This window comes from Oncorhynchus mykiss, unplaced genomic scaffold (assembly GCF_013265735.2).
Source record: "Oncorhynchus mykiss isolate Arlee unplaced genomic scaffold, USDA_OmykA_1.1 un_scaffold_130, whole genome shotgun sequence".
NCBI classification, from domain to species: domain Eukaryota; kingdom Metazoa; phylum Chordata; class Actinopteri; order Salmoniformes; family Salmonidae; genus Oncorhynchus; species Oncorhynchus mykiss.
In genome coordinates this window covers 1,015,723-1,036,096 of record NW_023493663.1, presented here as the reverse complement: position 1 = coordinate 1,036,096, position 20,374 = coordinate 1,015,723, and the positions used below count along the sequence as shown (strand labels likewise).

The 20,374-nt window shown below is 44.2% G+C and overlaps 1 protein-coding gene and 2 long non-coding RNA genes across 3 annotated transcripts in view; 1 reads left to right on the top strand and 2 right to left on the bottom strand.

The window, feature by feature from the left end:
* Positions 1-4,705, top strand: part of LOC110514494 (serine hydroxymethyltransferase, cytosolic-like) — a 95,651-nt gene extending 90,946 nt beyond the window's left edge. Inside the window, exons 10-12 of the mRNA XM_036972298.1 lie at positions 508-624; positions 2,439-2,549; positions 4,421-4,705. Of these exons, the coding sequence (XP_036828193.1) occupies positions 508-624; positions 2,439-2,549; positions 4,421-4,593 (401 nt within the window). The 3' untranslated portion in view covers positions 4,594-4,705. The remainder of the gene's footprint in view (positions 1-507; positions 625-2,438; positions 2,550-4,420) is intronic.
* A 41-nt stretch (positions 4,706-4,746) lies between these two features.
* LOC118947115 lies at positions 4,747-6,140 on the bottom strand. Its single transcript, XR_005041771.1, has 2 exons — positions 5,140-6,140; positions 4,747-4,974 (listed from the first exon to the last, which is right to left on the bottom strand). It is a non-coding gene; the product is annotated as an uncharacterized LOC118947115 (long non-coding RNA).
* Positions 6,141-7,909: 1,769 nt separating this feature from the next.
* LOC118947114 lies at positions 7,910-8,663 on the bottom strand. Its single transcript, XR_005041770.1, has 2 exons — positions 8,501-8,663; positions 7,910-8,470 (listed from the first exon to the last, which is right to left on the bottom strand). It is a non-coding gene; the product is annotated as an uncharacterized LOC118947114 (long non-coding RNA).
* Between the last annotated feature and the right edge of the window lie 11,711 nt (positions 8,664-20,374).

The following is a 20,374-nucleotide window of genomic DNA, read 5'->3' as shown; positions in this document are numbered from 1 at the left end:
TGTGTTAATGTTGCTGTAGGGTTGTGTTAATGTTGCTGTAGGGTTGTGTTAATGTTGCTGTAGGGTTGTGTTAATGTTGCTGTAGGGTTGTGTTAATGTTGTTGTATGGTTGTGTTAATGTTGCTGTAGGGTTGTGTTAATGTTGTTGTATGGTTGTGTTAATGTTGCTGTAGGGTTGTGTTAATGTTGTTGTATGGTTGTGTCAATGTTGCTGTAGGGTTGTTAATGTTGCTGTAGGGCTGTGTTAATGTTGTGTTAATGTTGCTGTAGGGTTGTGTTAATGTTGTTGTATGGTTGTGTTAATGTTGCTGTAGGGTTGTGTTAATGTTGCTGTAGGGTTGTGTTAATGTTGCTGTAGGGTTGTTAATGTTGCTGTAGGGTTGTGTTAATGTTGCTGTATGGTTGTGTTAATGTTGCTGTAGGGTTGTGTCAATGTTGCTGTAGGGTTGTTAATGTTGCTGTAGGGTTGTGTCAATGTTGCTGTATGGTTGTGTTAATGTTCTCCAGGGGGTTCTGATAACCATCTGATCTTACTGGACCTGAGGCCCAACGGGACGGACGGAGGACGAGCTGAGAAGGTTCTAGAAGCTGCTGCCATCGCCTGCAACAAGAACACCTGTCCAGGTAACTAACAGACACAGTCCTCTGTAGGTGGTGAGAGTGCTCTGTGTCCCAGTTGTCTGTATATGGTAAGTAACAGACACATTCCTCTGTAGGTGGTGAGAGTGCTCTGTGTCCCAGTTGTCTGTATATTGTAACAGACACAGTCCTCTGTAGGTGGTGAGAGTGCTCTGTGTCCCAGTTGTCTGTATATGGTAAGTAACAGACACAGTCCTCTGTAGGTGGTGAGAGTGCTCTGTGTCCCAGTTGTCTGTATATGGTAAGTAACAGACACATTCCTCTGTAGGTGGTGAGAGTGCTCTGTGTCCCAGTTGTCTGTATATTGTAACAGACACAGTCCTCTGTAGGTGGTGAGAGTGCTCTGTGTCCCAGTTGTCTGTATATGGTAAGTAACAGACACAGTCCTCTGTAGGTGGTGAGAGTGCTCTGTGTCCCAGTTGTCTGTATATGGTAAGTAACAGACACAGTCCTCTGTAGGTGGTGAGAGTGCTCTGTGTCCCAGTTGTCTGTATATGGTAAGTAACAGACACAGTCCTCTGTAGGTGGTGAGAGTGCTCTGTGTCCCAGTTGTCTGTATATTGTAACAGACACAGTCCTCTGTAGGTGGTGAGAGTGCTCTGCGTCCCAGTTGTCTGTATATGGTAAGTAACAGACACATTCCTCTGTAGGTGGTGAGAGTGCTCTGTGTCCCAGTTGTCTGTATATGGTAAGTAACAGACACAGTCCTCTGTAGGTGGTGAGAGTGCTCTGTGTCCCAGTTGTCTGTATATTGTAACAGACACAGTCCTCTGTAGGTGGTGAGAGTGCTCTGTGTCCCAGTTGTCTGTATATGGTAAGTAACAGACACAGTCCTCTGTAGGTGGTGAGAGTGCTCTGTGTCCCAGTTGTCTGTATATGGTAAGTAACAGACACAGTCCTCTGTAGGTGGTGAGAGTGCTCTGTGTCCCAGTTGTCTGTATATTGTAACAGACACAGTCCTCTGTAGGTGGTGAGAGTGCTCTGTGTCCCAGTTGTCTGTATATGGTAAGTAACAGACACAGTCCTCTGTAGGTGGTGAGAGTGCTCTGTGTCCCAGTTGTCTGTATATGGTAAGTAACAGACACAGTCCTCTGTAGGTGGTGAGAGTGCTCTGTGTCCCAGTTGTCTGTATATGGTAAGTAACAGACACAGTCCTCTGTAGGTGGTGAGAGTGCTCTGTGTCCCAGTTGTCTGTATATGGTAAGTAACAGACACATTCCTCTGTAGGTGGTGAGAGTGCTCTGTGTCCCAGTTGTCTGTATATTGTAACAGACACAGTCCTCTGTAGGTGGTGAGAGTGCTCTGTGTCCCAGTTATCTGTATATGGTAAGTAACAGACACAGTCCTCTGTAGGTGGTGAGAGTGCTCTGTGTCCCAGTTGTCTGTATATGGTAAGTAACAGACACAGTCCTCTGTAGGTGGTGAGAGTGCTCTGTGTCCCAGTTGTCTGTATATGGTAAGTAACAGACACAGTCCTCTGTAGGTGGTGAGAGTGCTCTGTGTCCCAGTTGTCTGTATATGGTAAGTAACAGACACAGTCCTCTGTAGGTGGTGAGAGTGCTCTGTGTCCCAGTTGTCTGTATATGGTAAGTAACAGACACAGTCCTCTGTAGGTGGTGAGAGTGCTCTGTGTCCCAGTTGTCTGTATATGCGTGTATATGCGTAATGTGTGTGTGTGTATATACGTAATGTGTGTGTGTGTGTATATACGTAATGTGTGTGTGTGTGTATATACGTAATGTGTGTGTGTGTGTGTGTGTATATACGTAATGTGTGTGTGTGTGTGTGTGTTTGTGTAGGTGATAAGAGTGCGTTGCGTCCCAGCGGTCTGAGGTTCGGCTCTCCTGCTCTGACCTCCAGAGGAATGGTTGAAGACGACTTCAGGAAGGTCGCAGAGTTCATCCACAGAGGTGACCCCTGACCCCTGTGTCTATAGACATAGTGCTGACCATAGATGTCCAGCTAGCAGACCAAGGCCACCTCTAACCCCCTGACCTCTGTGTCTATAGACATAGTGCTGACCCTAGATGTCCAGTTAGCAGACCAAGACCACCCCTAACCACTGTGTCGATAGACATAGTGCTGACCCTAGATGTCCAGCTAGCAGACCAAGACCACCTCTAACCCCCTGACCTCTGTGTCTATAGACATAGTGCTGACCCTAGATGTCCAGTTAGCAGACCAAGACCACCCCTAACCCCTGTGTCGATAGACATAGTGCTGACCCTAGATGTCCAGCTAGCAGACCAAGGCCACCTCTAACCCCCTGACCTCTGTGTCTATAGACATAGTGCTGACCCTAGATGTCCAGTTAGCAGACCAAGACCACCCCTAACCCCTGTGTCGATAGACATAGTGCTGACCCTAGATGTCCAGCTAGCAGACTAAGACCACCTCTAACCCCCTGACCTCTGTGTCTATAGACATAGTGCTGACCCTAGATGTCCAGTTAGCAGACCAAGACCACCCCTAACCCCTGTGTCGATAGACATAGTGCTGACCCTAGATGTCCAGCTAGCAGACCAAGGCCACCTCTAACCCCCTGACCTCTGTGTCTATAGACATAGTGCTGACCCTAGATGTCCAGCTAGCAGACCAAGGCCACCTCTAACCCCCTGACCTCTGTGTCTATAGACATAGTGCTGACCCTAGATGTCCAGTTAGCAGACCAAGACCACCCCTAACCCCTGTGTCGATAGACATAGTGCTGACCCTAGATGTCCAGCTAGCAGACCAAGACCACCTCTAACCCCCTGACCTCTGTGTCTATAGACATAGTGCTGACCCTAGATGTCCAGCTAGCAGACCAAGGCCACCTCTAACCCCCTGACCTCTGTGTCTATAGACATAGTGCTGACCCTAGATGTCCAGTTAGCAGACCAAGACCACCTCTAACCCCCTGACCTCTGTGTCTATAGACATAGTGCTGACCCTAGATGTCCAGCTAGCAGACCAAGGCCACCTCTAACCCCCTGACCTCTGTGTCTATAGACATAGTGCTGACCCTAGATGTCCAGCTAGCAGACCAAGGCCACCTCTAACCCCCTAACCACTGTGTCGATAGACATAGTGCTGACCCTAGATGTCCAGCTAGCAGACCAAGACCACCTCTAACCCCCTGACCTCTGTGTCTATAGACATAGTGCTGACCCTAGATGTCCAGTTAGCAGACCAAGACCACCCCTAACCCCTGTGTCGATAGACATAGTGCTGACCCTAGATGTCCAGCTAGCAGACCAAGGCCACCTCTAACCCCCTGACCTCTGTGTCTATAGACATAGTGCTGACCCTAGATGTCCAGTTAGCAGACCAAGACCACCCCTAACCCCTGTGTCGATAGACATAGTGCTGACCCTAGATGTCCAGCTAGCAGACTAAGACCACCTCTAACCCCCTGACCTCTGTGTCTATAGACATAGTGCTGACCCTAGATGTCCAGCTAGCAGACCAAGGCCACCTCTAACCCCCTGACCTCTGTGTCTATAGACATAGTGCTGACCCTAGATGTCCAGTTAGCAGACCAAGACCACCCCTAACCCCTGTGTCGATAGACATAGTGCTGACCCTAGATGTCCAGCTAGCAGACCAAGACCACCTCTAACCCCCTGACCTCTGTGTCTATAGACATAGTGCTGACCCTAGATGTCCAGCTAGCAGACCAAGGCCACCTCTAACCCCCTGACCTCTGTGTCTATAGACATAGTGCTGACCCTAGATGTCCAGCTAGCAGACCAAGGCCACCTCTAACCCCTTGACCTCTCACCCCTCGTTCTCCCTACAGGTATCCAGATGACCCTGGACATCCAGGCCTCTCTGCAGCCCAAGGCCACCCTGAAGGAGTTTAAGGAGGCCCTGGCAGGGGAGGGGAAGCACCAGGAGAGGGTAGCAGAGCTGAGGGGGGAGGTGGAGGCTTTCGCTGGGGGGTTCCCCATGCCTGGTCTGGAGGAACTTTAAAGACCTGTTTTCAAGATGAAATGTTTTCATGTCACCTGCCACATCATCATACCTCTTGAATATTGACTGTCTCCTTCTCTGCTGTCCTCTGTCTTACCGGTTTGACTGCCTGTTTCCTTCTCTGCTGTCCTCTGTCTTACCGGTTTGACTGACTGTTTCCTTCTCTGTTGTCCTCTACCTTAACGGTTTGACTGACTGGTTTGTCCTCTGCCTTAAGGGTTTGTTTGACTGACTGTTTCCTTCTCTGCTGTCCTCTGTCTTACCGGTTTGACTGACTGTTTCCTTCGCTGTTGTCCTCTACCTTAACGGTTTGACTGACTGGTTTGTCCTCTGCCTTAAGGGTTTGTTTGACTGACTGTTTCCTTCTCTGCTGTCCTCTGCCTTAACGGTTTGACTGACTGGTTTGTCTCTGCCTTAAGGGTTTGTTTGACTGACTGTTTCCTTCTCTGCTGTCCTCTGTCTTACCGGTTTGACTGAATGTTTCCTTCTCTGCTGTCCTCTGTCTTACCGGTTTGACTGACTGTTTCCTTCTCTGTTGTCCTCTACCTTAACGGTTTGACTGACTGGTTTGTCCTCTGCCTTACCGGTTTGACTGACTGTTTCCTTCTCTGCTGTCCTCTGCCTTACCGGTTTGACTGACTGTTTCCTTCTCTGCTGTCCTCTGTCTTACCGGTTTGACTGACTGTTTCCTTCTCTGTTGTCCTCTACCTTAACGGTTTGACTGACTGGTTTGTCCTCTGCCTTAAGGGTTTGTTTGACTGACTGTTTCCTTCTCTGCTGTCCTCTGTCTTACCGGTTTGACTGACTGTTTCCTTCTCTGTTGTCCTCTACCTTAACGGTTTGACTGACTGGTTTGTCCTCTGCCTTAAGGGTTTGTTTGACTGACTGTTTCCTTCTCTGCTGTCCTCTGCCTTAACGGTTTGACTGACTGGTTTGTCCTCTGCCTTAAGGGTTTGTTTGACTGACTGTTTCCTTCTCTGCTGTCCTCTGTCTTACCGGTTTGACTGAATGTTTCCTTCTCTGCTGTCCTCTGTCTTACCGGTTTGACTGACTGGTTTGTCCCCTGCCTTAACGGTTTGACTGACTGGTTTGTCCCCTGCCTTAACGGTTTGACTGACTGGTTTGTCCTCTGCCTTACCGGTTTGACTGACTGGTTTGTCCTCTGCCTTAACGGTTTGACTGACTGGTTTGTCCTTTGCCTTAACGGTTTGTTTGACTGACTGTTTCCTTCTCTGCTGTCCTCTGCCTAAACGGTTTGACTGACTGGTTTGTCCTCTGCCTTAACGGTTTGACTGACTGGTTTGTCCTCTGCCTTAACGGTTTGACTGACTGGTTTGTCCTTTGCCTTAACGGTTTGTTTGACTGACTGTTTCCTTCTCTGCTGTCCTCTGCCTAAACGGTTTGACTGACTGGTTTGTCCCCTGCCTTAACAGTTTGACTGACTGTGTTTCCGTCTCTGCCTTACCGGTTTAATGTAATGAAACCCAAGACAAATAAAACTCAAAGATGTGGAACACACCTCGGTCTCTACCGTCTCTTTTTCTTCAGAAGAGGAACGATACTGTAGATAGCATGTGTGGATCACTGGATGTGATTAGAGCTTGCATTGTGGGTAGATATAGAGCCCGTCGGCCATTAGGATTGGGTTCCAGATACACACATTTATCATGTTTCCATTGAGGGAGAAAGATGACTGGAGAGGAACCGACTGGGGAGGAACCGTCTGGAGAGGAACCGACTGGAGAGGAACCGTCTGGAGAGGAACCGACTGGAGAGGAACCGACTGGAGAGGAACCGACTGGGGAGGAACCGACTGGAGAGGAACCGTCTGGAGAGGAACCGTCTGGAGAGGAACCGACTGGGGAGGAACCGACTGGGGAGGAACCGACTGGGGAGGAACCGACTGGGGAGGAACCGACTGGAGAGGAACCGGCTGTGTTTTATCTGACTGGAGAGGAACCGACTGGAGAGGAACCGACTGGAGAGGAACCGTCTGGAGAGGAACCGACTGGGGAGGAACCGACTGGGGAGGAACCGACTGGGGAGGAACCGACTGGAGAGGAACCGGCTGTGTTTTATCTGACTGGAGAGGAACCGGCTGTGTTTTATCTGACTGGAGAGGAACCGGCTGTTTTATCTGACTGGAGAGGAACCGACTGGAGAGGAACCGGCTGTGTTTTATCTGACTGGAGAGGAACCGGCTGTGTTTTATCTGACTGGAGAGGAACCGGCTGTGTTTTATCTGACTGGAGAGGAACCGGCTGGAGAGGAACCGACTGGAGAGGAACCGGCTGTGTTTTATCTGACTGGAGAGGAACCGGCTGGAGAGGAACCGACTGGAGAGGAACCGGCTGTGTTTTATCTGACTGGAGAGGAACCGGCTGTGTTTTATCTGACTGGAGAGGAACCGGCTGGAGAGGAACCGACTGGAGAGGAACCGGCTGTGTTTTATCTGACTGGAGAGGAACCGGCTGTGTTTTAACTGACTGGAGAGGAACCGGCTGGAGAGGAACCGGCTGTGTTTTATCTGACTGGAGAGGAACCGGCTGGAGAGGAACCGGCTGTGTTTTATCTGACTGGAGAGGAACCAGCTGTGTTTTATCTGACTGGAGAGGAACCGGCTGTTTTATCTGACTGGAGAGGAACCGACTGGAGAGGAACCGGCTGTGTTTTATCTGACTGGAGAGGAACCGGCTGTGTTTTATCTGACTGGAGAGGAACCGGCTGGAGAGGAACCGACTGGAGAGGAACCGGCTGTGTTTTATCTGACTGGAGAGGAACCGGCTGTGTTTTATCTGACTGGAGAGGAACCGGCTGGAGAGGAACCGGCTGTGTTTTATCTGACTGGAGAGGAACCGGCTGGAGAGGAACCGACTGGAGAGGAACCGGCTGTGTTTTATCTGACTGGAGAGGAACCGGCTGTGTTTTATCTGACTGGAGAGGAACCGGCTGGAGAGGAACCGGCTGTGTTTTATCTGACTGGAGAGGAACCGGCTGTGTTTTATCTGACTGGAGAGGAACAAGCTGTGTTTTATCTGACTGGAGAGGAACCGGCTGGAGAGGAACCGGCTGGAGAGGAACCGGCTGTGTTTTATCTGACTGGAGAGGAACCGGCTGGAGAGGAACCAGCTGGAGAGGGACCGGCTGTGTTTTATCTGACTGGAGAGGAACCAGCTGTGTTTTATCTGACTGGAGAGGAACCGGCTGGAGAGAAACCGGCTGGAGAGGAACCGGCTGTGTTTTATCTTTGATATTGATCATCATCAGGTTGGATCCGTCTCCACAACACCCAACAAATGACGGAGACTTCAAGAACTTCCAAATCGACAGAAACATTCAACAATTTAATGTCATTACAATAACAATAAATCAGCATCAAAATGGTGTGAACCAGACATTCAGCTCTGTTTAACACTGGTCCTAGATCAGTCTTATATCACCCCTCTAATGGTGGCCGTTAGGACTGGAGGGGAGGAAGCTGATTCTAGATCAGTCTTATGGTCAGTTATATTTCACCCCTCTAATGGTGTGAACCAGACATTCAGCTCTGTTTAACACTGGTCCTAGATCAGTCTTATATCACCCCTCTAATGGTGTGAACCAGAAATTCAGCCCTGTTTAACACTGGTCCTAGATCAGTCTTATATCACCCCTCTAATGGTGGCCGTTAGGACTGGAGGGGAGGAAGCTGATTCTAGATCAGTCTTATGGTCAGTTATATTTCACCCCTCTAATGGTGTGAACCAGACATTCACACCTGGGGACATCAGGAAAGACTCATTCACACCTGGGGACATCGGGCGAGACTCATTCACACCTGGGGACATCGGGCGAGACTCATTCACACCTGGGGACATCGGGCGAGACTCATTCACACCTGGGGACATCGGGCGAGACTCATTCACACCTGGGGACATCGGGTGAGACTCATTCAACAGCTATACATAACTAGGTGAAACCAGACCTGATGAAACCCCACAGCTATACATAACTAGGTGAAACCAGACAGCTATACATAACTAGGTGAAACCAGACAGCTATACATAACTAGGTGAAACCAGACAGCTATACATAACTAGGTGAAACCAGACAGCTATACATAACTAGGTGAAACCAGACAGCTATACATAACTAGGTGAAACCAGGCAGCTATACATAACTAGGTGAAACCAGACAGCTATACATAACTAGGTGAAACCAGACAGCTATACATAACTAGGTGAAACCAGGCAGCTATACATAACTAGGTGAAACCAGACAGCTATACATAACTAGGTGAAACCAGACAGCTATACATAACTAGGTGAAACCAGACCTGATGAAACACGACAGCTATACATAACTAGGTGAAACCAGACAGCTAAACATAACTAGGTGAAACCAGACAGCTATACATAACTAGGTGAAACCAGACCTGATGAAACCAGACAGCTATACATAACTAGGTGAAACCAGACAGCTATACATAACTAGGTGAAACCAGGCAGCTATACATAACTAGGTGAAACCAGACAGCTATACATAACTAGGTGAAACCAGACAGCTATACATAACTAGGTGAAACCAGACAGCTATACATAACTAGGTGAAACCAGACAGCTAAACATAACTAGGTGAAACCAGACAGCTAAACATAACTAGGTGAAACCAGACAGCTATACATAACTAGGTGAAACCAGGCAGCTATACATAACTAGGTGAAACCAGACAGCTAAACATAACTAGGTGAAACCAGACAGCTAAACATAACTAGGTGAAACCAGACAGCTATACATAACTAGGTGAAACCAGACAGCTATACATAACTAGGTGAAACCAGACAGCTAAACATAACTAGGTGAAACCAGACAGCTAAACATAACTAGGTGAAACCAGACAGCTATACATAACTAGGTGAAACCAGACCTGATGAAACCAGACAGCTAAACATAACTAGGTGAAACCAGACAGCTAAACATAACTAGGTGAAACCAGACAGCTATACATAACTAGGTGAAACCAGACCTGATGAAACCAGACAGCTATACATAACTAGGTGAAACCAGACCTGATGAAACCAGACAGCTATACATAACTAGGTGAAACCAGACCTGATGAAACCAGACAGCTATACATAACTAGGTGAAACCAGGCAGCTATACATAACTAGGTGAAACCAGACAGCTAAACATAACTAGGTGAAACCAGACAGCTAAACATAACTAGGTGAAACCAGACAGCTATACATAACTAGGTGAAACCAGACCTGATGAAACCAGACAGCTATACATAACTAGGTGAAACCAGACCTGATGAAACCAGACAGCTATACATAACTAGGTGAAACCAGACCTGATGAAACCAGACAGCTAAACATAACTAGGTGAAACCAGACCTGATGAAACCAGACAGCTATACATAACTAGGTGAAACCAGACCTGATGAAACCAGACAGCTAAACATAACTAGGTGAAACCAGACAGCTATACATAACTAGGTGAAACCAGACCTGATGAAACCAGACAGCTATACATAACTAGGTGAAACCAGACCTGATGAAACCAGACAGCTATATATAACTAGGTGAAACCAGACAGCTATACATAACTAGGTGAAACCAGACCTGATGAAACCAGACAGCTATATATAACTAGGTGAAACCAGACAGCTATACATAACTAGGTGAAACCAGACCTGATGAAACCAGACAGCTATACATAACTAGGTGAAACCAGACCTGATGAAACCAGACAGCTATATATAACTAGGTGAAACCAGACAGCTATACATAACTAGGTGAAACCAGACCTGATGAAACCAGACAGCTATACATAACTAGGTGAAACCAGACCTGATGAAACCAGACAGCTAAACATAACTAGGTGAAACCAGACCTGATGAAACCAGACAGCTATACATAACTAGGTGAAACCAGACCTGATGAAACCAGACAGCTAAACATAACTAGGTGAAACCAGACAGCTATACATAACTAGGTGAAACCAGACCTGATGAAACCAGACAGCTATACATAACTAGGTGAAACCAGACCTGATGAAACCAGACAGCTATATATAACTAGGTGAAACCAGACAGCTATACATAACTAGGTGAAACCAGACCTGATGAAACCAGACAGCTATATATAACTAGGTGAAACCAGACAGCTATACATAACTAGGTGAAACCAGACCTGATGAAACCAGACAGCTATACATAACTAGGTGAAACCAGACCTGATGAAACCAGACAGCTATATATAACTAGGTGAAACCAGACAGCTATATATAACTAGGTGAAACCAGACCTGATGAAACCAGACAGCTATACATAACTAGGTGAAACCAGACCTGATGAAACCAGACAGCTATATATAACTAGGTGAAACCAGACCTGATGAAACCAGACAGCTATACATAACTAGGTGAAACCAGACCTGATGAAACCAGACAGCTATACATAACTAGGTGAAACCAGACCTGATGAAACCAGACAGCTATATATAACTAGGTGAAACCAGACCTGATGAAACCAGACAGCTATATATAACTAGGTGAAACCAGACCTGATGAAACCAGACAGCTATATATAACTAGGTGAAACCAGACAGCTATATATAACTAGGTGAAACCAGACCTGATGAAACCAGACAGCTAAATATAACTAGGTGAAACCAGACCTGATGAAACCAGACAGCTATACATAACTAGGTGAAACCAGACCTGATGAAACCAGACAGCTATACATAACTAGGTGAAACCAGACCTGATGAAACCAGACAGCTATATATAACTAGGTGAAACCAGACCTGATGAAACCAGACAGCTAAACATAACTAGGTGAAACCAGACAGCTATACATAACTAGGTGAAACCAGACCTGATGAAACCAGACAGCTATACATAACTAGGTGAAACCAGACCTGATGAAACCAGACAGCTATATATAACTAGGTGAAACCAGACAGCTATACATAACTAGGTGAAACCAGACCTGATGAAACCAGACAGCTATATATAACTAGGTGAAACCAGACAGCTATACATAACTAGGTGAAACCAGACCTGATGAAACCAGACAGCTATACATAACTAGGTGAAACCAGACCTGATGAAACCAGACAGCTATATATAACTAGGTGAAACCAGACAGCTATATATAACTAGGTGAAACCAGACCTGATGAAACCAGACAGCTATACATAACTAGGTGAAACCAGACCTGATGAAACCAGACAGCTATATATAACTAGGTGAAACCAGACCTGATGAAACCAGACAGCTATACATAACTAGGTGAAACCAGACCTGATGAAACCAGACAGCTATACATAACTAGGTGAAACCAGACCTGATGAAACCAGACAGCTATATATAACTAGGTGAAACCAGACCTGATGAAACCAGACAGCTATATATAACTAGGTGAAACCAGACAGCTATACATAACTAGGTGAAACCAGACCTGATGAAACCAGACAGCTATATATAACTAGGTGAAACCAGACAGCTATATATAACTAGGTGAAACCAGACCTGATGAAACCAGACAGCTAAATATAACTAGGTGAAACCAGACCTGATGAAACCAGACAGCTATACATAACTAGGTGAAACCAGACCTGATGAAACCAGACAGCTATACATAACTAGGTGAAACCAGACCTGATGAAACCAGACAGCTATATATAACTAGGTGAAACCAGACCTGATGAAACCAGACAGCTAAACATAACTAGGTGAAACCAGACAGCTATACATAACTAGGTGAAACCAGACCTGATGAAACCAGACAGCTATATATAACTAGGTGAAACCAGACAGCTATATATAACTAGGTGAAACCAGACCTGATGAAACCAGACAGCTATATATAACTAGGTGAAACCAGACCTGATGAAACCAGACAGCTATACATAACTAGGTGAAACCAGACCTGATGAAACCAGACAGCTATACATAACTAGGTGAAACCAGACCTGATGAAACCAGACAGCTATACATAACTAGGTGAAACCAGACCTGATGAAACCAGACAGCTATACATAACTAGGTGAAACCAGACCTGATGAAACCAGACAGCTATATATAACTAGGTGAAACCAGACCTGATGAAACCAGACAGCTATATATAACTAGGTGAAACCAGACAGCTATACATAACTAGGTGAAACCAGACCTGATGAAACCAGACAGCTATATATAACTAGGTGAAACCAGACAGCTATACATAACTAGGTGAAACCAGACCTGATGAAACCAGACAGCTATATATAACTAGGTGAAACCAGACAGCTATACATAACTAGGTGAAACCAGACCTGATGAAACCAGACAGCTATACATAACTAGGTGAAACCAGACCTGATGAAACCAGACAGCTATACATAACTAGGTGAAACCAGACCTGATGAAACCAGACAGCTATATATAACTAGGTGAAACCAGACCTGATGAAACCAGACAGCTAAACATAACTAGGTGAAACCAGACAGCTATACATAACTAGGTGAAACCAGACCTGATGAAACCAGACAGCTATATATAACTAGGTGAAACCAGACAGCTATATATAACTAGGTGAAACCAGACCTGATGAAACCAGACAGCTATATATAACTAGGTGAAACCAGACCTGATGAAACCAGACAGCTATACATAACTAGGTGAAACCAGACCTGATGAAACCAGACAGCTATACATAACTAGGTGAAACCAGACCTGATGAAACCAGACAGCTATACATAACTAGGTGAAACCAGACCTGATGAAACCAGACAGCTATACATAACTAGGTGAAACCAGACCTGATGAAACCAGACAGCTATATATAACTAGGTGAAACCAGACCTGATGAAACACATGGTGAGGCTGGTTTAGTTTCCATTCTGTCTGGCATTCAGCCAATCTGTAACAATCAGAATAATAAAATACACATCTAATCAACGTGACCTTTCAAACAAACAGCCAGACGGAATGACCTTGGCAAAGGAAACGCCAACATAAAGTGTTTTAATAGGGCGTTGGGTCTCCACCAATCAGAACAGCTTCAATGCACCTTGGCATAGGGTCTCCACCAATCAGAACAGCTTCAATGCACCTTGGCATAGGGTCTCCACCAATCAGAACAGCTTCAATGCATCTTGGTATAGGGTCTCCACCAATCAGAACAGCTCCAATGCACCTTGGCATCGATTCTACAAGTGTCTGGAAAGTGTATTGGAGGGATGAGGCACCATTCTTCAACGACGGAATTCCATCGTTTGGTGTTTTGATGATGGTGGTGGGAGAACGCCGTCTCAGAATCTCCCACGAGTGTCCAATAGGGTTGAGATCTGGTGACTGAGACGGCCGAGGCGTACGGTTCACATCGTTTTCACGCTCATCAAACCAATCAGTGACCACTCGTTCCCTGTGGATGGAGGGCATAACCATCGTTTTCACGCTCATCAGACCAATCAGTGACCACTCGTTCCCTGTGGATGGAGGGCATAACCATCGTTTTCACGCTCATCAAACCAATCAGTGACCACTCGTTCCCTGTGGATAGAGGGCATTCTCATCCTATGAGGGAATAAACATGGTAGCCAAAATAATGGCCTGCCCAGGATATTCATACACGAACCTAAGCATGATGGGATGTTAACTGCTTAATTAAGTCAGGAACCACACCTGTGTGGAAGCACCTGCTGTCAATATACTTTGTGTCCCTCATTTACACAAGGGTTTTGACCTGTAGATGGTAGAACAGCAGTTAGGATATTGGAGGGAAACTAGCGGGATGGAATGGTCTGGTAACAGGTTATAGATGGAATGGTCTGGTAACAGGTTATAGATGGAATGGTCTGGTAACAGGTTATAGATGGAATGGTCTGGTAACAGGTTATAGATGGAATGGTCTGGTAACAGGTTATAGATGGAATGGTCTGGTAACAGGTTATAGATGGAATGGTCTGGTAACAGGTTATAGATGGAATGGTCTGGTAACAGGTTATAGATGTGTAGATGGAATGGTCTGGTAACAGGTTATAGATGGAATGGTCAGGTAACAGGTTATAGATGGAATGGTCTGGTAACAGGTTATAGATGGAATGGTCTGGTAACAGGTTATAGATGGAATGGTCTGGTAACAGGTTATAGATGGAATGTTCTGGTAACAGGTTATAGATGGAATGGTCTGGTAACAGGTTGTAGATGGAATGGTCTGGTAACAGGTTATAGATGGAATGGTCTGGTAACAGGTTATAGATGTGTTGATGGAATGGTCTGGTAACAGGTTATAGATGGAATGGTCTGGTAACAGGTTATAGATGTGTAGATGGAATGGTCTGGTAACAGGTTATAGATGGAATGGTCTGGTAACAGGTTATAGATGGAATGGTCAGGTAACAGGTTATAGATGTGTAGATGGAATGGTCTGGTAACAGGTTATAGATGTGTTGATGGAATGGCCTGGTAACAGGTTATAGATGGAATGGTCTGGTAACAGGTTATAGATGTGTAGATGGAATGGTCTGGTAACAGGTTATAGATGGAATGGTCTGGTAACAGGTTATAGATGGAATGGTCTGGTAACAGGTTATAGATGGAATGGTCTGGTAACAGGTTATAGATGGAATGGTCTGGTAACAGGTTATAGATGGAATGGTCTGGTAACAGGTTATAGATGGAATGGTCTGGTAACAGGTTATAGATGGAATGGTCTGGTAACAGGTTATAGATGTGTAGATGGAATGGTCTGGTAACAGGTTATAGATGGAATGGTCTGGTAACGGGTTATAGATAGAATGGTCAGGTAACAGGCTATAGATGTGTAGATGGAATGGTCTGGTAACAGGTTATAGATGGAATGGTCAGGTAACAGGTTATAGATGGAATGGTCTGGTAACAGGTTATAGATGTGTAGATGGAATGGTCTGGTAACAGGTTATAGATGTGTAGATGGAATGGTCTGGTAACAGGTTATAGATGGAATGGTCAGGTAACAGGTTATAGATGGAATGGTCTGGTAACAGGTTATAGATGGAATGGTCAGGTAACAGGTTATAGATGGAATGGTCTGGTAACAGGTTGTAGATGGAATGGTCTGGTAACAGGTTATAGATGGAATGGTCTGGTAACAGGTTGTAGATGTGTAGATGGAATGGTCTGGTAACAGGTTATAGATGGAATGGTCTGGTAACAGGTTGTAGATGGAATGGTCTGGTAACAGGTTATAGATGGAATGGTCTGGTAACAGGTTGTAGATGGAATGGTCTGGTAACAGGTTATAGATGGAATGGTCTGGTAACAGGTTATAGATGGAATGGTCTGGTAACAGGTTATAGATGGAATGGTCTGGTAACAGGTTATAGATGGAATGGTCTGGTAACAGGTTGTAGATGGAATGGTCTGGTAACAGGTTGTAGATGGAATGGTCTGGTAACAGGTTATAGATGGAATGGTCTGGTAACAGGTTATAGATGGAATGGTCTGGTAACAGGTTATAGATGGAATGTTCTGGTAACAGGTTATAGATGGAATGGTCTGGTAACAGGTTGTAGATGGAATGGTCTGGTAACAGGTTATAGATGGAATGGTCTGGTAACAGGTTATAGATGGAATGGTCTGGTAACAGGTTATAGATGGAATGGTCTGGTAACAGGTTATAGATGGAATGGTCTGGTAACAGGTTATAGATGGAATGGTCTGGTAACAGGTTATAGATGGAATGGTCTGGTAACAGGTTATAGATGTGTAGATGGAATGGTCTGGTAACAGGTTATAGATGTGTAGATGGAATGGTCTGGTAACAGGTTATAGATGGAATGGTCTGGTAACAGGTTGTAGATGGAATGGTCTGGTAACAGGTTATAGATGGAATGGTCTGGTAACAGGTTATAGATGGAATGGTCTGGTAACAGGTTATAGATGGAATGGTCTGGTAACAGGTTATAGATGGAATGGTCTGGTAACAGGTTATAGATGTGTAGATGGAATGGTCTGGTAACAGGTTATAGATGGAATGGTCAGGTAACAGGTTATAGATGGAATGGTCTGGTAACAGGTTGTAGATGGAATGGTCAGGTAACAGGTTATAGATGGAATGGTCTGGTAACAGGTTGTAGATGGAATGGTCTGGTAACAGGTTATAGATGTGTAGATGGAATGGTCTGGTAACAGGTTATAGATGGAATGGTCTGGTAACAGGTTATAGATGGAATGGTCTGGTAACAGGTTGTAGATGGAATGGTCTGGTAACAGGTTATAGATGGAATGGTCTGGTAACAGGTTGTAGATGGAATGGTCTGGTAACAGGTTATAGATGGAATGGTCTGGTAACAGGTTATAGATGGAATGGTCTGGTAACAGGTTATAGATGGAATGGTCTGGTAACAGGTTATAGATGGAATGGTCTGGTAACAGGTTATAGATGGAATGGTCTGGTAACAGGTTATAGATGGAATGGTCTGGTAACAGGTTATAGATGGAATGGTCTGGTAACAGGTTATAGATGGAATGGTCTGGTAACAGGTTATAGATGGAATGGTCTGGTAACAGGTTATAGATGGAATGGTCTGGTAACAGGTTATAGATGTGTAGATGGAATGGTCTGGTAACAGGTTATAGATGGAATGGTCTGGTAACAGGTTATAGATGGAATGGTCTGGTAACAGGTTATAGATGGAATGGTCTGGTAACAGGTTTTAGATGGAATGGTCTGGTAACAGGTTATAGATGTGTTGATGGAATGGTCTGGTAACAGGTTATAGATGGAATGGTCTGGTAACAGGTTATAGATGGAATGGTCTGGTAACAGGTTATCGTGTCAATCCACAAACATTTGGTCAACATCTCCGTAAAACGGTGGTCGTCACATCAACGTTTAAAAACGACCCCCTTACACCCTCATGCTGACGTCACAACACTCCCACAACGTTACTACGACAACCTTCGAAAAACAGTTTCAATACGTCACATTTAGTAGTAGTTTTAAAAAGTGTCCAGGGAGACGCTGGATGGTTACTATGGGGAAAGTGGTTGCCGCCGCCCGGGTGTAGTAGCGCCGTAACTAGGAACGTACAGAGTAGGAACTGTCGGACGCTTCACCCCCTGGGGACGAGCCGCACCGGGCGGCACATTTCAAATGGACTTTTGATTCATTAAGGATCCCCCATCAGCAACACATTGAATACACGGAGCAGGGTAGGAAAACAAATTGGCATAAAACAAACTATTGAAATGCATTCTGGGAAGAGCTGTGGTCACCATTTGTGTACAGTAATACATTAAAAGTAGTGTTTCTCAAACTCGGTCCCGGGGACCCCAATGGGTACTGCCTTTTGGTGTTTTTCCCCTAGCACCATACAACCTAGGGGACCCCAGGACCGAGTTTGGGGGGAAACACTGCTTTAAATATACAAAACCCAACATCCCTATGGTATTAAGGACCCATTTCCTGGTTGTTGTGTTGCTACATATTTCCTGGTTGTTGTTTTGTTACACATTTCCTGGTTGTTGTTACACATTTCCTGGTTGTTGTTACATATTTCCTGGTTGTTGTGTTAGATATTTCCTGGTTGTTGTTGTGTTAGATATTTCCTGGTTGTTGTTACATATTTTCTGGTTGTTGTGTTGTTACATATTTCCTGGTTGTTGTGTTGTTACATATTTCCTGGTTGTTGTGTTGTTACATATTTCCTGGTTGTTGTTGTGTTGTTACATATTTCCTGGTTGTTGTTGTGTTACATATTTCCTGGTTGTTGTGTTGTTACATATTTTCTGGTTGTTGTGTTGTTACATATTTCCTGGTTGTTGTGTTGTTACATATTTCCTGGTTGTTGTTACATATTTCCTGGTTGTTGTTGTGTCGTTACATATTTCCTGGTTTTTGTTACATATTTCCTGGTTGTTGTTGTTGTTGTTACATATTTCCTGGTTGTTGTTGTTACATATTTCCTGGTTGTTGTTGTGTTGTTACATATTTCCTGGTTGTTGTTGTTGTTGTTACATATTTCCTGGTTGTTGTGTTACATATTTCCTGGTTGTTGTGTTGTTACATATTTCCTGGTTGTTGTGTTGTTACATATTTCCTGGTTGTTGTTACACATTTCCTGGTTGTTGTTACATATTTCCTGGTTGTTGTTACATATTTCCTGGTTGTTGTGTTAGATATTTCCTGGTTGTTGTTGTGTTAGATATTTCCTGGTTGTTGTTACATATTTTCTGGTTGTTGTGTTGTTACATATTTCCTGGTTGTTGTTGTGTTGTTACATATTTCCTGGTTGTTGTTGTGTTACATATTTCCTGGTTGTTGTGTTGTTACATATTTTCTGGTTGTTGTGTTGTTACATATTTCCTGGTTGTTGTGTTGTTACATATTTCCTGGTTGTTGTTACATATTTCCTGGTTGTTGTTGTGTCGTTACATATTTCCTGGTTTTTGTTACATATTTCCTGGTTGTTGTTGTTGTTGTTACATATTTCCTGGTTGTTGTTGTGTTGTTACATATTTCCTGGTTGTTGTGTTGTTACATATTTCCTGGTTGTTGTGTTGTTACATATTTCCTGGTTGTTGTGTTATATATTTCCTGGTTGTTGTTGTGTTACATATTTCCTGGTTGTTGTGTTGTTACATATTTCCTGGTTGTTGTGTTGTTACATATTTCCTGGTTGTTGTGTTGTTACATATTTCCTGGTTGTTGTTATATATTTCCTGGTTGTTGTTGTGTTACATATTTCCTGGTTGTTGTTTTGTTACATATTTCCTGGTTGTTGTTTTGTTACATATTTCCTGGTTGTTGTGTTGTTACATATTTCCTGGTTGTTGTTACATATTTCCTGGTTGTTGTGTTGTTACATATTTCCTGGTTGTTGTGTTGTTACATATTTCCTGGTTGTTGTTTTGTTACATATTTCCTGGTTGTTGTTTTGTTACATATTTCCTGGTTGTTGTGTTGTTACATATTTCCTGGTTGTTGTTACATATTTCCTGGTTGTTGTGTTGTTACATATTTCCTGGTTGTTGTTACATATTTCCTGGTTGTTGTGTTGTTACATATTTCCTGGTTGTTGTGTTGTTACATATTTCCTGGTTGTTGTGTTGTTACATATTTCCTGGTTGTTGTGTTGTTACATATTTCCTGGTTGTTGTGTTGTTACATATTTCCTGGTTGTTGTTTTGTTACATATTTCCTGGTTGTTGTTTTGTTACATATTTCCTGGTTGTTGTGTTGTTACATATTTCCTGGTTGTTGTTACATATTTCCTGGTTGTTGTGTTGTTACATATTTCCTGGTTGTTGTTACATATTTCCTGGTTGTTGTGTTGTTACATATTTCCTGGTTGTTGTGTTGTTACATATTTCCTGGTTGTTGTGTTGTTACATATTTCCTGGTTGTTGTGTTGTTACATATTTCCTGGTTGTTGTGTTGTTACATATTTCCTGGTTGTTGTGTTGTTACATATTTCCTGGTTGTTGTGTTGTTACATATTTCCTGGTTGTTACATATTTCCTGGTTGTTGTTGTGTTGTTACATATTTCCTGGTTGTTGTTACATATTTCCTGGTTGTTGTGTCGTTACATATTTCCTGGTTGTTGTTGTGTCGTTACATTGCACTGCTCCCTTTACATGTTACTTCCAGGTTGAAATATCACAATATTTAAGCATCAGGTTGAAATGGGGAAAATAATGTACCTGTGAAAATAGCTCGCCAATATCGTCTGATGTACAGTTGAAGTAGGAAGTTTACATACACCTTAGCCAAATACATTCCTGACATTTAATCCAAGTAAAAAAATCCCTGTTTTAGGTCAGTTAGGAT